A 14,019-nucleotide genomic window follows, 5' to 3' on the forward strand; every position below is an offset into this window, starting at 1 on the left:
ACTCCCAAAGTGGGGGACACAAGCCCGTGTTACTTTGGGCACCCTTCTGCAGGGCCTGAGGGCAGAAACTGCCCCACAAGGGTGCCTCCACCCCAACCCCTCCTCCCCCCGCCAAACTCTGAACATTTTATCCTGGTACAGAGAAGGGAGAAAATTTTTAAAGGGGTTTCTCTGCAACGGAAACTCAATCGATGCTCTCAGCATCTGCTCTGCAGACACAGGAGAATAAATGTCACGGTGGGTCTGTCAGCTCTGCAAGGTGGACACAGCTGGAGCCCCTGGCAGGTCTTTGTGCTGGGGTCACCAACCAGCTGTTCAGCCTTCAAGAGTCGATGGAAAACTGGGATACATGATAGGAAATGGGGGCTGCTGCCTGCTCCTTCCCACTCAGCTGCCTGCGGGCAGGGACGTAGAGCGAAGGCCTTGGGCTTCAGTGCAGTGTCAGGAGCTCCAATATGTGGTTGAATGTTCAAAGGTTGTGCTAGAAATCGTTGATTTCTAGTAAACCCTCCAGTGGCACCCTCCATTCCAAAGGCTTGTGTGACACCAGAAATTAAAGCTTAAATTACCCAGGTTTAACCATGCTAGTCTAACTGCAGAGACAAGTTTTAGATGGGAATATCAGCATGGTGTGCCCTTACTGTGGTATAACAGCGTGTGCCGGAGGTCGTTGGGTGAAAAAGTCCTACCCCTGCCTGAGGCGGGACACACATTTTGTACAAAGCAAGGTCTGGGCTCCTCTTTTGCAAAGTGGGTTTAGTCTGTGCTCAGGGAGCTGCAAAGCTTAATTAAGATCCTTAAAAGGACAAGAGGTGCTACATAAATTCAGGGGATTATTATAAATGTCACTGCGCTTTACAAGCTCTGGCAAAACTCAGAGGAGGAATAACAAGACCTTTCACTTCACAGCCCTTCCTAGCAGGGCTACTTAGAGCTCCGTGTTTAAACGTAGCAGCCGTACAATGTTGACATTTATAATTAGATGTGCATAATAATCTCTTTATTCCTGAACTGAAAAGACAGGGTGTGTCCTGAAACGTCAGTCCCTCCTCCTTGCCAGGGATCCCCCTCATTGGGATTGCTCATGAAACCATCATTTGGTGAAATGTCTCGGGGCCTGGTTCAAGGAGGTACAGGATCGTTGCAACTCCCCCAGGAAGCTGCAGGCTGGGCACTTAGTGAATAAAACCAAAGCCTCCATGTGTTTTTAATCTGATTAGTTGATGATAATCCAATGGTATCATGCAACAAAAACTGTCCAGCTTTATTAGGCAACCTCTTGTTTTAAAAGAACTATGCTCGGGGGAGCACTTGCCTCCACTGTTTCTGTTGAAGATTGGCAGAAATGGGTGATTTTTGGTGGTTTTAGTGCTTTGTGAGAGTAGGATTAATTTAGGGCTTGGACAGCTGGGGGTCGGTGGATCTTGGTCCCATGAGTGCTATGAGTGGCTTTGTGCAGCCCCGCTGCCTTGCAGGGGCTGGGTGTGGAAGGGGCAAAGGGCTGATGGGGTCAGTGTGGCTGAAGGTGGGGGATTGTCCCCCGGGGCTGGTTCCCAGACCACCGTGTCGTTCCCGGATCGAAGATGGGGGCATCTCTCTCCAGGGCCAGTCCTGAAGCATTGGGTAATCACTGGTAAAGCACGGAGGATCACTCACTGGATTGGTCCCGTACCGTGCAAGTCCCAGATCACCGGGTCAGCCATGGATTGAGGATGGAGGATTGCCCAACGGAGCCGGACACGAACCACTGGGTCGGTCCTGGATCGGCAGTGGGGGAACCTTCTACCGGACCGGTCCCGGTCCGAAGGTGGAGGATCACGCACCGAGTCGGTCTCATACCACGCCAGTCCCTCCGCCGGTCTCGGGCGGCGTTGTCTCTCCAGCCGGACCTTCCTCAAAGCGAACCGCTCCCCCGGGAGCCCCGGGCACCCCCGGCCGGGGGCGGAGCGGTGCCGGTGCGGCGGGATGGGCGGCCCGGCCCCTGCCCCGCTCCGCCGCCGCATCACGGTGAGTGACAGCCGCCCCGGCCCGGCCCCGCCGCACAACCCGCCGGGCTTTTCCAATCAGGCCGGGCCGGGGAGGGATTTCCTGCCGGGACGGGGCCGGCCCGAGCGGGACTTTGCCGAGCTCCGCGCCGCCTGCGAGCCGGGACCCGCCGCTCTGCTCCGGTACCGGCCCCGCTCCCGCCCCGCGCGGCTCGGGAAGTTGCTGCCGGGCTGGGCTGAGCTCGGCTCAGCACTTCTCGGAGCGGCGCCTCACGGCTCGGTCGGGTGCGGAGCGGTGCGGGGCGCTCGGTTCGCCCCGGCGCGGTTCGGTTCGCCCCGGTGCGGCGGGCTGGGAGCGCCGCCAGGTGAGTGGGACCGGGACGGCGGGGCCCGCCGGGATCGGGCCGCTCGCAGGAGAGACGGAGCGACTCGTCTCGGTGGGGGCTGAAATCCTCACCGAGCCCCCCGGGGGGAAGGAGCCGCCCCGCCCAGGGGTCTCGGGGCCCGGGGAGGCGGAGGCTTGGCCAGTGCCCCCCTCGCTGCCCGAGTCGCGCCCGGAGCGGGGTTCCCGGGGGCCTCCCGGGGAAGGCGAGATGCCCCCGCCGCCCCTCGAGACTCGGGTCGGTGCCTGCAGCTCCCTCGCATCTTTCCTCGGCCACTTATGTAACAGGTTTGGGTTTGTTTGGGGGTTTTTTCCCCTCCTCTCCCTCCTTTTTTTCCCGGCGCTGCCGTTGGCTGCGGGAATGTTTGGGATACTTTCGTTCTCCAGGTGGATTCCTGGGCTGGAGGCTCAGCTCTGCTCGTGTGGGAGGGATTGTTTGCTGTTGCTTTTCCAGCTTTGTGTGTTTCTTGAGTTGTACCTTCGCTGCTCCTCTCCGGAGAGGTTGAAGAGGAGGTGGAGAATGAGCATTCGCAGCTCTCGGTACCTCCGAGTTACCCGCTGAGCCTCGCGTGCTCCGGGAGCCGTAGGCAGCAGCACGGGGCTGTTTTCCAAGTGAGACTGTGCAGACTTTTTAAATAAAGAGTAAATAGTTCCAGCGCCCTCACACTCGCTTCTTGTGAGTGCTCTTGAGGAGCAGCATAGAGTTGGTTGTAGAGCATAGGGTTAAATGAAATAGTTTGGAAGACGGTGCAACACGGGAGGTTTCGGGAGGGGATTTGTTTGCAGCAAGAGGTTAGTCTGAGTCAAGTGGCTGAAACTTTGTTGTAAAGTAGATTAGCTGATGCAGGTGCCCCAGGAGGAGGGGAGGTGACCTTGGGGGGTACCAGCCCCTGTACCAGAGGGACTCAGCTGAAGGTGCTGTGGATGAGGGGGGAACCACCCAGCCTGGTGCGAGAATTGCACACCCCCGTGTCCTAGAAGCTAAGATGGGACTATAGCATCATCTCTTCATCTGCCCTGTGTAGTACTGCACCCTGGGGAGCGCTGGAAACACGGGGAGCCCACAGAGGGGTGTCTGTGTTTGTGAGCAGCTGCAGCGTCCAGCTGTACTGTGGGTGGGCTGGTGCCACGGGATGCCCCTTCTGGTTTTGCCCCCACCCCGACAGGACCTCTCTCCCCACTGTTGCCTTCTCTCCCCTGTGATCTCCATCCTCAAAACAGTGACCTCGATTGCTCAGAGGAAGCGACACCCTCTATTACATAAAAGGCTGAGGGCGAGCGCTCTGGGAAGGGAGACAGAGACGGCACTGAGCCGTGGCTGGGAGAACCAGAGCTGGTTCTGACCCATCCTGGATCAGCGCAGGGGGAGTTGTGGGGTGATCTGGAGATGGCCTTGCAGCTGGCACGGCGTGTGCTCCCTGCTCTCCTGCACGCACGTTCCTCCCCAGAGTCGGAGCAGCCTGCCAGATGCATGGCCTAGAACCAGGAGGGATTTTCTTGCCACCCAGTTTGGGCAGCCCAGGCACAGAGTGGGAGCGCAGGTTGGGACGTGTGAACTGCTGCTGCAGGACCCTGTGTCCTCTCCAGGATACCCTGACTGGCCAGGACAGGGACTTGATCCTGTCCTCCTGAGCACAGTTGTTCTGCTGAATTACACCCAGCTCTTCACTGAGGCCAGAGAGAGCTCTTGAACTGGGACAAGAGTGCCTTGGGTCCCAGAGCTTTACAGGTAAATTTGGAGGTTAAGGGTTTATCCCCGCACAGGAGGAGAACGTGAGACAGGCTGACCCACTCCCATGGGCTGCAGAGGACTTTGGCTAAGCCTCCCCTGCTCCATCCCTTAGGTGCTGCCACTGGGAAAGGAGAGGGGACGACATTCTGTACCTTAAGCCCTGTGTGCTGTCTTTAGGGAGGATGTGGTGTGTGTGGCCCCAGGGGGACAGGGAAGGAGCTGTGTCCCTGTCCTGCTCCCGGGGCAGCACCCTCAGGAGGTTTCCTCTGCAGGTTCTTCCTTCTCTGCTTAACATAAGGATGAGCCAAGTCCCTCCAGGACTAAATATAGTCAAAGTATTCGTTCTTCGGCACGGATACAAGAGCTGTCGCGATGGAGCCGGGAGGTAAATGGCCTTTGAGGGCTGACTGTGATCTTCCCTCCGCAGGTCCCGGGCTGCCGCGCCGGGGCTCGGCCGCGCACAGGGCTCCCCAGCGTGCCTGCAGTGCCGTCACCAAGAGGAATGCCGAAACGAAGGGGCTAATGAGCACCAGAGAGGGAGGATCTATAACTTCCAGATGGCAACGAGCCCGTAATCCCTTTGGGAAGAATTAGGGACTCATCAGCCGCAGCAGAGCCTGGTGAGGGGAGCAAAGCACGACACCTCTGGCTCCCGGAGTGCTGTGGGAGGCCGAGGGCATCCCGATGCCGACTGCACTGGACACCCTGCCCCGAGCTGCCTGGCTTTGTCTCACAGAGCCCTGTTGCTGCTGGGAGCCCAGCCCCAAGCACTAAAGTATTTTTTGTTTTAATTGATTGCATGTTCTCCAACCAAACCCCATCCGGGTCCTGCTCCTCCCGACGCAGAAAGAGACTTCTGCTCTTAACAGAAAGACTTCTTTCTTCTGGTTTTTATGCCCTGTGGGATTGTAAAGCATCTTTCTTTCTGGATTTCATCTTTCATCGAAGTCTGTTCTGAGGAATTGGGGGTTTATTCCCATGGCTTCATAAACCTCTGGGATCTGAGGGTCTCTGCCTTCTGCGTTGCCGCCGCTCCCACCTGTCTGCGATGGGGCGCGAGCAGGAGCTGATCCAGGCCGTGAAGAACGGGGACATACCCAGCGTGCAGAAACTGGTGGCCAAGATCAAGGCGTCCAAGAGCAGTGAGTACCTGGGTGCAGAGCTGCGGGCTCCCTCCCCTTAGCTGGGCACTGCTGCCCGTCCCGGGGTGCAGGTCCCTGCTGTGGGCTCGGTGCCATCCAGGCCGGGGTGCAAGTGCTGGCTCTGAACCCCGGCACACGAGTTATGCTGGAGGCAGGAGCGCAAGCACAGCCCGTGTGGATGAATGACCGGGCTGTAAGCGATCCTACAGCTGAGCTGGGGTTCCCCTCGGGCTCGGGGCCATGGGCCACTGAGCAGGGACGGGCTGAGGGAAACAGCCGTGGCAGAGGGAAGCAAACTGGTTGCGGGGGGACGCTGCTACAAAGGGTCTTTAGCGGTTGCTGCTCACTCCCGGCCGTATTTATCTTGTGAAAAATTATCATCCCAGCCAGTCGACTGGAACCAATCGTCAAGCCTTGAATTTCAGTCTGGTAATGTTTAACCCTTCAGCAGGGCTGTTTTCTTGTGTGTGCTCTCAGAAAGGTCAACGGCAAGCACAGCTCAGAGCAAACAGCGGGTCTGGAGAGGTCCCCAAGGGCAGCGGGGTCCTGCAGGCGCCACGTGGCATCTGGAGGAGATGGGGAGGGTGGAAAGGTGGAGGAGAAGATCGTGGCCAGTGCCACGGTGCCCGTGTAGAGAGCTGAGCTCCTGGTCACTTCTGACATGCCAAGAGAAGGAAATAGGGAAAAGTAAATAAAAGGGCTCTCGGTGTGGTGTGTGGCTGGGGGAAGGTGTACAGTGCCTGCCCAGGCTGTGGGAGTGTGGAACCCCCTGCCAGGGCTGCTCATCGTGGGGGATCTTGTGGTGTGTGTGGGAAAGCTGTCCTGAGGAGGGAGAAGAAGCTTTAGGTCTCCTTAGGAGCAGCTCAGAGCAGAGAGGCTGGCACTGAGAAAGGCAAGTTAGGCTGAGGATTATAAATGTGAGGAGGGGATCAGCTCCCCTGGGTCAGCTACTGGAAAGCTGTGAGTGAGGCAGGAACTTTGAAAATCCCAACTGTTGGGCCTTCAGGAGGGCTGTGAGCCAGCCACCTCCTCCCCAGAACAGGGGGTGCCTCCCTGGTGACCCCTCCCTGGGTGAAGGGACTGGTGGTGTTGCCTCCGCTTGCAGCTCAGGGACTGTGTGTATACAGGGTGCCTGAGCTAAGCAAGAGCGGTTTGCCCACGGGGGTGGGCTGGAGGACATCCTCAAGGCAATAAATAACGTCAGGACCTGAGCGTCCTGCTGGCTGATGGCAGCCCCGTCGGCTGGGCAGTGTGGGCAGGCTGGGGTGCCCCTGGCTCTCCTCCTCCTGCACCCCCGGAGGGGTGAAGTTATACACTAGTTTCCTCCTGTCCCCTCCAGTAACTCTCTCCCAGTTCAACCCCGTCTGTTTTCTCCCTGGCGCCTTCCCCTCCCTCCAGCCGTGGGGCTCCCACGTGAACATGTGTGTTTAACTCCCCCGCTGCAGCGGCGTCAGCAGCTCCCTCGGCTTATTTTCATTTTACGCCTTTAAAAGGAGGGGGTGTAAAGCCCAGACCCCTGCAAGGCCACTGCTGCAAGCCCTCGGTGCGGCTCCTGCGCTCGATCCGCTGTGGGGGCTTGCCTGATCCGGGGGGTTTGCCTGGTCCTGGGGGCTCGTCCCCGGCATGAAGGGCATCATTGCTCCCCATGCCTTACAGTTCCCTCTCCCTCCTCTCGCCGATGCCATGTGAGCCGAGCATTTGCTGGCTTTGCCTCTCGTTACAGCGCCTTTTCCATATGACAGGCTGAGATGCTGAATTTTTTTATTTTTCGTTATTTTTTTTTTTTTAAATCCCTCTAAGAGTCCTTCTGCTGTCTCAGTGGATTGGGAGCTCGATCGCTGTGATCAGCCCTCTGGGGCTTCCTGTGCCTAAAAAAGTCACCGCACGTAAGCAAAAACCAAGCGCCAGTGCCGGCTGCGGGAACTTCGGGGACACGTTGTTTAATATTCTCCGAGCGCAGCCTCCTCCCCGCGCAAGCGCCGCCGCACAAGTGGGTCACCGCACCTATTATTATAAGGTGGTGGGGTGGGCATGGAGAAGGTTTTGGGGGCCGGGGCGGGAGGGGAAGGGCAGGCGAGGGAAGGGGACGCCCGGGCGATGCCGTGGTCACTCCTGTAGCCGGGGAGGGGGGGGAGTCTCCTCTGGGAGAGGAGAGGGCCGGGCTGCTCCTGCCGGGCCAGCCGTGCCTTGCTGAGGTTCCCTGGCAATGGAAACATCCCGCTTTTTATTTTCCTTCTCCCTCTCCCCTCCCCTCTGCGTCGGAGCGCTGCAGAGTTTAATTGAAATTGTTAAACGACCCGTCACGGCTTTGGCCTCTCTCCCCGGCGATCAATCACGTCCCCGGGCTGCCGCCCTCGCCAACAATGCGCCAGTTGGCCCGGCCAGGGCGGCTGAGCAGCACCGAGGGCTGGGGCTCCCCGGGGAGGCGAGAGGCAGAGTTCCCCCGGCCGGGAATCCCATCCTGGGAAAGGGGTGACTGCTCCTGGAGCTGGACGGTGCCCGGCAAGGTTTGCGTGTCCCCATCCCTGGACATGCAGGACTAAGGAGCAGGGGTAGAGATGCCAGGGTGATGTTGGGAAGGGGGAGTGTGTGATGCCTCTGTGATAGCCGGGGGCTGGAGGAGCCGTGGAAGGCGGTGGGAGCTGGATTCCCTGTTTGCCTTCCTCGAGGGAGCGGTGAAGGTTTTTGTTTAAACGTGTGCGAAGTGCAAAGAGAGGGCAGCAGCTGAGCAAACTGGTGTTAAACTCTCAAGGACAGGCAGCGAAGCTCTGCTGGGGTTCAGCTGCTGCCTCGGGGAGGTTCAGCCAACCATCTTGCCCGTTTCACCAGTGACTTGCCCCATTTCACTGGTTTTGTTGAGGCTTTCCTGACCTTAGATATATCAGGGACTGGGGTGGGCTCGTGGGACATGGCTGTGTCTTGGCTGTGACCTAGCAAGTTGTTAAATGCTAGAAAAGCTTGTGGGGGATCTTGGCTTTATCTCCGTGCCTGGGTTAGAACCTCTCATTGCTGTGTCCCAGTGGCACAAAGCACACTAAGGACTTCCCAAGAGTGGTGCCAGCCCTCAGCTGCTGCTGTCACCCGTCCAGTTTGGCAGGAGAGGGACGATGCTGCTCTCTGCGTGCTGCGAGACTGCAGCAGGCAGATGTGGGATAACTCACTCTCACCCTTGAATTTCCTCCTAATCCCTAGTAGCTGTATCAGCTTAAGCCTCAAAGCGTGAGGTTTAATATCTCTCCTGTGATTTGTTAGCCTTTGCCACCGGCGCTCTGTGTCCCTGTTCTCTGCAGGAACACCTGCCCCTCCCTTCATGTCCTACTGGGTTTTCTGCTTCTCCCAGTGGCAGCAGGTCCACAGTTGTTTGGGGAAGAAGCTGCTCCTTTTTGCAGTTTGGGGGTTATTTTGTAATGATGTTGGATGTGCCGTTGTCTCAGCCAGCAAACCCAGCATGAGGAGTACCATCCCCTTCACTGCTGCTCCTGAGGGAAGTTTGTCCCAGGCCAACTGCTGTATGTGGTCTGGCTGCAGGGCAGAGCCAGGACTGGCCTCGGGCAGGATCCTTATCGTTTCAGGCTCTGTTCCACCCGATGGCTTTCCCTGCTGGCAGTGGTGCAGGGATGTCTGGGCACCCTGCCCGCTCTGGGCAGCGCAGGTGGCCGGACCCGGCTCTGCCTCCGAGCACAAGCGCGGCCCCGGCCGTGGCTCTTGAAGCCCAGGTTTCGAGGACGAGTTCCCAAGCGTCCTTGGCTGTGTCCTCCCCCCGCACGCTGTAGGTCTGACGGGCTGGACCGGCTCCGCAGCCGCATGCCGGCTTGGAAAGGCTGTGGGCACGCCTGCAGAGAGACGCCGAGAAACTCTGCCGAAACGGGCAAAACTCCCTCTTCCGCCGACACCGAGCCAGGAGCGGGGCGAGGCCGTGCCCGGGGAGCCCGGCTGGCGGCGGCCCCGTGCTGGGGACCCCACAACCCCACAGCATGCTGAAACCTGCTCCTGAGCCAGCCTGGGGTGGGTGGGCGGTGGGAGCGGGAGAAAAGAGGCTTCAAAGGCTCCGGCGAGTGTGGCGGCAGCGGGGCTGGATGGTGGTGGGGCTGCAGCTGGAAGGCTTGGGGGGGTCCATCTTTTCTTCCTCCTCCTGTGGTTCCCAACCTCCATGGGATGGGGATCTCCTCTGGTAGCCTGGCGTTTGCTCGGTGGGTTTTCCCATCCACATCCTCGTTTTCCCACCTCTCTGCCTGTGAAGGAAAAGGCCCACATGGGCAGCAGGAGGGGCGAATGGGTGGTTGGTTTTCAGAGCTGGACTCTGACGGGTGTTGTGTTTGGAAAAAGGGGCCCAGCTGCCACCGGTGTGCGCCCAGAGCCGGGGAAAGCGTCACTGTGCCGAGTGCAGGAGATAAGGCACGAGCAAACAGCGTCACACAGGGAGATGGAAGAGCCCATGCTGGATATCAGCAGGCCCCATGTCCGTCTGCACCCCATTTTCCTGTGTTCACGGGTCCACATCTCCTCCTGTCCCAGGTCTGTAGTTCTGTCCCCAGCCTTTGAAAACCTATTGGCAGAGCAGCCTGTGTCTCCTTGCTGTCAGCCTGGACCATCTGCAGCTGCGTTTTTTCGGGCTTGGTAAAAGAGTGGGAGGAAAACCAGGCTAAATGTGGGGAAGGGAATGAGTGTGGGGACTGTTGAGCCTGCTCCAGCCCATGCTGCGCTCCTTTGGGGATGGTCAGACAGCACTGGGCCATCCCAGGGACTTGCCAGTCTCTCCAGGGAATGTGGAGGTCCCTCAAGGCCGTGGATGGAGCCAGGCTGGCAGCCATCCCCAGTGTTGCACGTGGGAGGCTGAGATTTGGGGCAGGAGGGGAATTTCCATCCCTTGGGCACTTCCTGGTGACTCAGCCCAGATCAGGGGGCTCAGCTCCCCCTTCCCAAGGGCTGCAGAGGCCGTTTTGGCTGTCTGACCCAGAAACACAGGACAATTCAGATGACGACAGCTTGAAGGCAGACAGGGAGGGCAGCCCCGAGTCCTGGGACACCGTGTGCCTGGCTGCCAGCAGCACACGGGCGCTGTAACCGGGACGATTGCTCCCAAGGGCTGGAGAGAAGGGGACATGGCAAGGACACTGCCAGCGCAGGCATCCCATCCTCTGACTGGGGCTGATTGCAGGAGGGAGCTGGTGGACCATGACAGCATCACTGGCATCACTCCTGCCACCCCTCCATCAGGGGGGTGCTGCTAGGAGGTTTTCCTGGGAAGGTGGGAGGTGAGTTATTGGATCCCAGTGGCGATGGACAGGATCCCATGTGTGAGATGGTTTCCAGCCGGAAACCATCTCGCACCCGGCATCGCTCCGGCAAGAGTTAAAAGAGGGGTTGGATGCCGTGCGTGTGTGTGTGCATGCACGCGCCCTGCTTTGTTTTTAAAAGCGCCTCGGCTGTCCTGGATCCCCGCCAGACCCGGGGCCCGCCGCTGGCAAAAACTCCGGCAAAGGAGTATGAAAGGGGCAAGAAACTAAATAACAATAAACTACCTTTTTTTTTTTCTTTTTTTTTTTTTTTTTCTAGCTGCTCTAGCAAGCGAGAGGGTGGGGAGGAGCTGCGAGCACTCCGGCTGCCCCTAAATCCCATCCTGGCTTCCCTAAAAAATCCTTGCCTGGGATGGAGAGGGAGGGATCTGTTTGAGCCTTCAGGCTGTAATATCACCCGAACCTTGCCAAGGTGTCCTGGTGAGTCACAGACCTGTCTGGAGATGCCCAAACTGCTTGGAAATGGCTCTGTCGGGATGATCTTTACCTTCCCAGGGAAGGGCTGGATCCTCTGGCCCATCCCTTGCTCCTGCGGGATGCCGCCTGGGGTAGGTGCGCAGCCACCCCGAGCCGTTTGCAACCCCGGGGAGAAAGGCCGGAGCTGCAGCTGAGCACGGCTCCGATGGCGAGATAAGGGAGCAGGGAAAACCTGCGCGCAGGGCAGGTATGCGGCTCCCGCAGCATCCCAGACCTGGTGCAACACGTCCGGCTGCGCTTCCGCCGAGCGCTGCCAGCGCCGCTCCCCCGCGGGCCCCAGCCAAGGCTGCGCAGGGAGCACGTGGCCCCCGGCGCTGCCACCGTGCCCGGACCCCTGTCCCGGCCTTCCCCCGGTGCCATCCCGGTTTTGGCAGCGGACGGTTTTGGCCGACCCCGGTGGGCGGCTTTGCCGTGAGGGGGGAAAACTCCCAGGGTTTCGTAACACCGGCCGCGGGCACGGCTGGTTGTGTAAGGCGCCCTGTCTGCGTGGGAAGGGAGTTGGCGAGCACGGCGAGGGCATCGCGTGCCTGGCAGAGGTGTCCCTGGTGGCGAGGCTGGCTCGGGCTCTCCCACCCGCTTTGTGGGTGCCCCCTGTCCCCTTGGAGCGTCGATCCCGGGGGCTGCCGGCTCTCACTCTCACCATCGAACAGCCCGTTGTGAGGCCTCGCCTTGTTTCTTGGCCAGGACAGGTGTGGATAAGCCTGAAGGGGGTTTTCCAGCTGTAGGTGAACTGGGTGGAAATAGCAATATGGAGATTGGATTGGGAGCCCCCTCCTGTGGGTGTCCTCTCTCCCTGAGCAGGACACCCAGCTCACAGCTTGTGTGGCCCCTCAAGGACCTGGGATGTGTCCCTGCCACGGCGAGGTCATGTGAGCTCCACTTGCCTCAGTGGCCTCCAAAAGGGGCCAGAGTGGCCTCCAAAAGGGGCCAGAGTCCTCCCTGGTGGCTAATCATTGCCTACACAGGGGACACAGGTACATGGCAAGCCTGGCTGGCAATTTGGGGGCTGGCACAGCCATGGCCCAGGGATTGCTTTGTGCTGCACTCTGGCTGGCCTGAAGCAGCTCTGGTTTGGTTTTGCTGGGCTGACACAGGTGGGAAGGGCTGTGTGAGCCCTCCTGGCTTCCCTGAATGAGCACCCACTAATCCTGCTGGCTTAAAAAGAAGGGGAACGCTCCCCCTTGCAGGGAAGGAGGCTGCTGCACAGACTGAGGAGCTGCTTCTTACCATGCTCTGTGTTCCAGCCCCAAGAGCTGCTCAAGCCTTGGGGGAGCCCTCAGCTTCCTCCTAGCCATGCTGGGACACAGGCAACTCCCTGTCTTGAAGCATCTGTCCCGCTGGTTATATTTAGCAACACGTGGACATCCTGGAGCTGTTTCTCTCTTCCTTCCACCCCAAACCTGCTGTGGATTGTCAGAGTGTCGAGCTCTGAGGCTCCCAAAATCATGGCTCTGCTCTGTTCCACTGCAACCCGCTCCAAATGCCTGTGGTTGGCTCTCCCAGTGCTTTCCCAGGAGGACTGGCATGGCTCAGAAAGCCTGTTGCTGGCAGGGTCTGGGGATGAGGCAACCCACTGTGATCCCCTGGCCAAGCTGGGAGGCACGGGATGCCACAGGGGGGGGTGGCACAGTGCAAGAAGAGGTGCCTTTTCCTACGAGAAGGAGCTTGAGGGAGGTTGGAGGGTCTCTTCTCTGCCTGTGCTCCTCTCACTCTCTCCCCACCACCCCCCAGGATGCTGCTAGGCGGCAGGTGGGGGTTTCTGTGCTCGGCTCCCACGTCCTGCCTCCGCCGCCAACTCGGGCTTGCCGGGGCCGTTCCCGACACGCACCCGCCGTGCTGGGAAGGCGTAAACAGATCGTGTTGCCGGCAGGGGTCCAGGGAGCGGGCAGGCCTTGGCTTGTGTCCCACCACCACTCTGTCAGGCAGGGGTGTGGGGAGCACCCAGGCTGGGGTGGGATGGAGGGGGCTGACCTGGCAGTGGGGTCCATGCAGGCAGCACGATCTATATGGGAAGCTGGGCACTCCCTTGGTTTGACAAGGGGCCATGGGTGTTGCTCCTGCTTCAGTTTACCTCTGGTGCTTAGGTGGGCCCGTTCTTTGACAGCTTGGAGGTGCTGATGTGCAGCCCCCAACTCTCTTCCCCATCCTCACATGGGAAGCTGCTGTGCCAACCAGAGCTCAGCCCATGGACCGGTGGTCCTCAGATCCAGCTCCCCTCATCTATTGCAGTTGCATTCTGATGCCTTTGACCTTGCTGTAAATCAGGCCCTGTCCTTCCCAAGGTACGTGGGGGGATGGGACTGCTCCATGTAGCCTTTGTCCCCAGCTGGTCCCCAAGCAGCTGCTGCCCAGCTCCGGCGTCCGGGCTGGGCAATGGGAGGAACTCGCTGCCCTCCCTGATGGCCCCGGAGCAGCTGGGACGAGGGGAGGGGGTCAGGAACGCAGTGCCCAGAATAGCTCCACAGTCACTGAGGGCCCCATGGGGATGGCAGGGTGGGTGCGGAGTCCTGGGGTGGGTTCCTGCTTCCAGCACAGGGATGGGGTGATGCCTCTCCCAGGACATAGACTGGTCACTGGCCACTAAGTGATTGCTGCTTCCATGTGAGGACCCACAGGGTGGTGCAGGGCATCCTGGTGATGCAACTGTCGTTTCCCTCTCCTGCCCCCTGCATATGGAATCCTGCTGTAGGCCAGGGTCCCAGGCAAATCCTTCACTGCCACAGTAGTAGGAAGCCAAAGGAAGCCAAGAGCCTCTCGTTTTGGCTTGGCAATAGAGGGTATAGGCAGGAGCCCCCACAGGAATGGAAATCCCTGGTTCCTAGGGAGGAAAACACACTCCCCAGGCAGCATCTGTCCTGTCCCTGCACAGACTGGGCTGTGACCGTCCCAGGGGACCCCGCCAGCACGTCCCCAAGCAGGACTGGCGGCAGCACCGGCTCGCGGGGTCAGAGTTGAGGAAAGGCATCCGCAAGGTATTTTTAACCACGTGTGACTCCAGGCTCGG

At 59.5% G+C, this 14,019-nt stretch overlaps 1 protein-coding gene across 2 annotated transcripts in view; it reads left to right on the forward strand.

Annotated features, from left to right (window-relative positions):
- The first annotated feature begins 2,309 nt into the window (after positions 1-2,309).
- The window catches only part of CASKIN2 (CASK interacting protein 2), a 31,803-nt gene continuing 20,093 nt past the window's right edge, over positions 2,310-14,019 (forward strand). Inside the window, exons 1-2 of one of the 2 annotated variants that reach the window (XM_027895589.1) lie at positions 2,310-2,350; positions 4,527-5,241. In XM_027895589.1, coding sequence (XP_027751390.1) covers positions 5,148-5,241 — 94 coding nt within the window. In that variant the 5' untranslated portion in view covers positions 2,310-2,350; positions 4,527-5,147. Of the gene's footprint in view, positions 2,351-4,526; positions 5,242-14,019 lie in introns of those variants that run through there. The other variant, XM_027895590.1, reaches the window with a different exon arrangement.

The sequence above is a fragment of the Empidonax traillii genome, unplaced genomic scaffold (assembly GCF_003031625.1).
Source record: "Empidonax traillii isolate 1590-97213 ecotype Southwest subspecies unplaced genomic scaffold, ASM303162v1 scaffold462:size771534, whole genome shotgun sequence".
Classification (NCBI taxonomy): domain Eukaryota; kingdom Metazoa; phylum Chordata; class Aves; order Passeriformes; family Tyrannidae; genus Empidonax; species Empidonax traillii.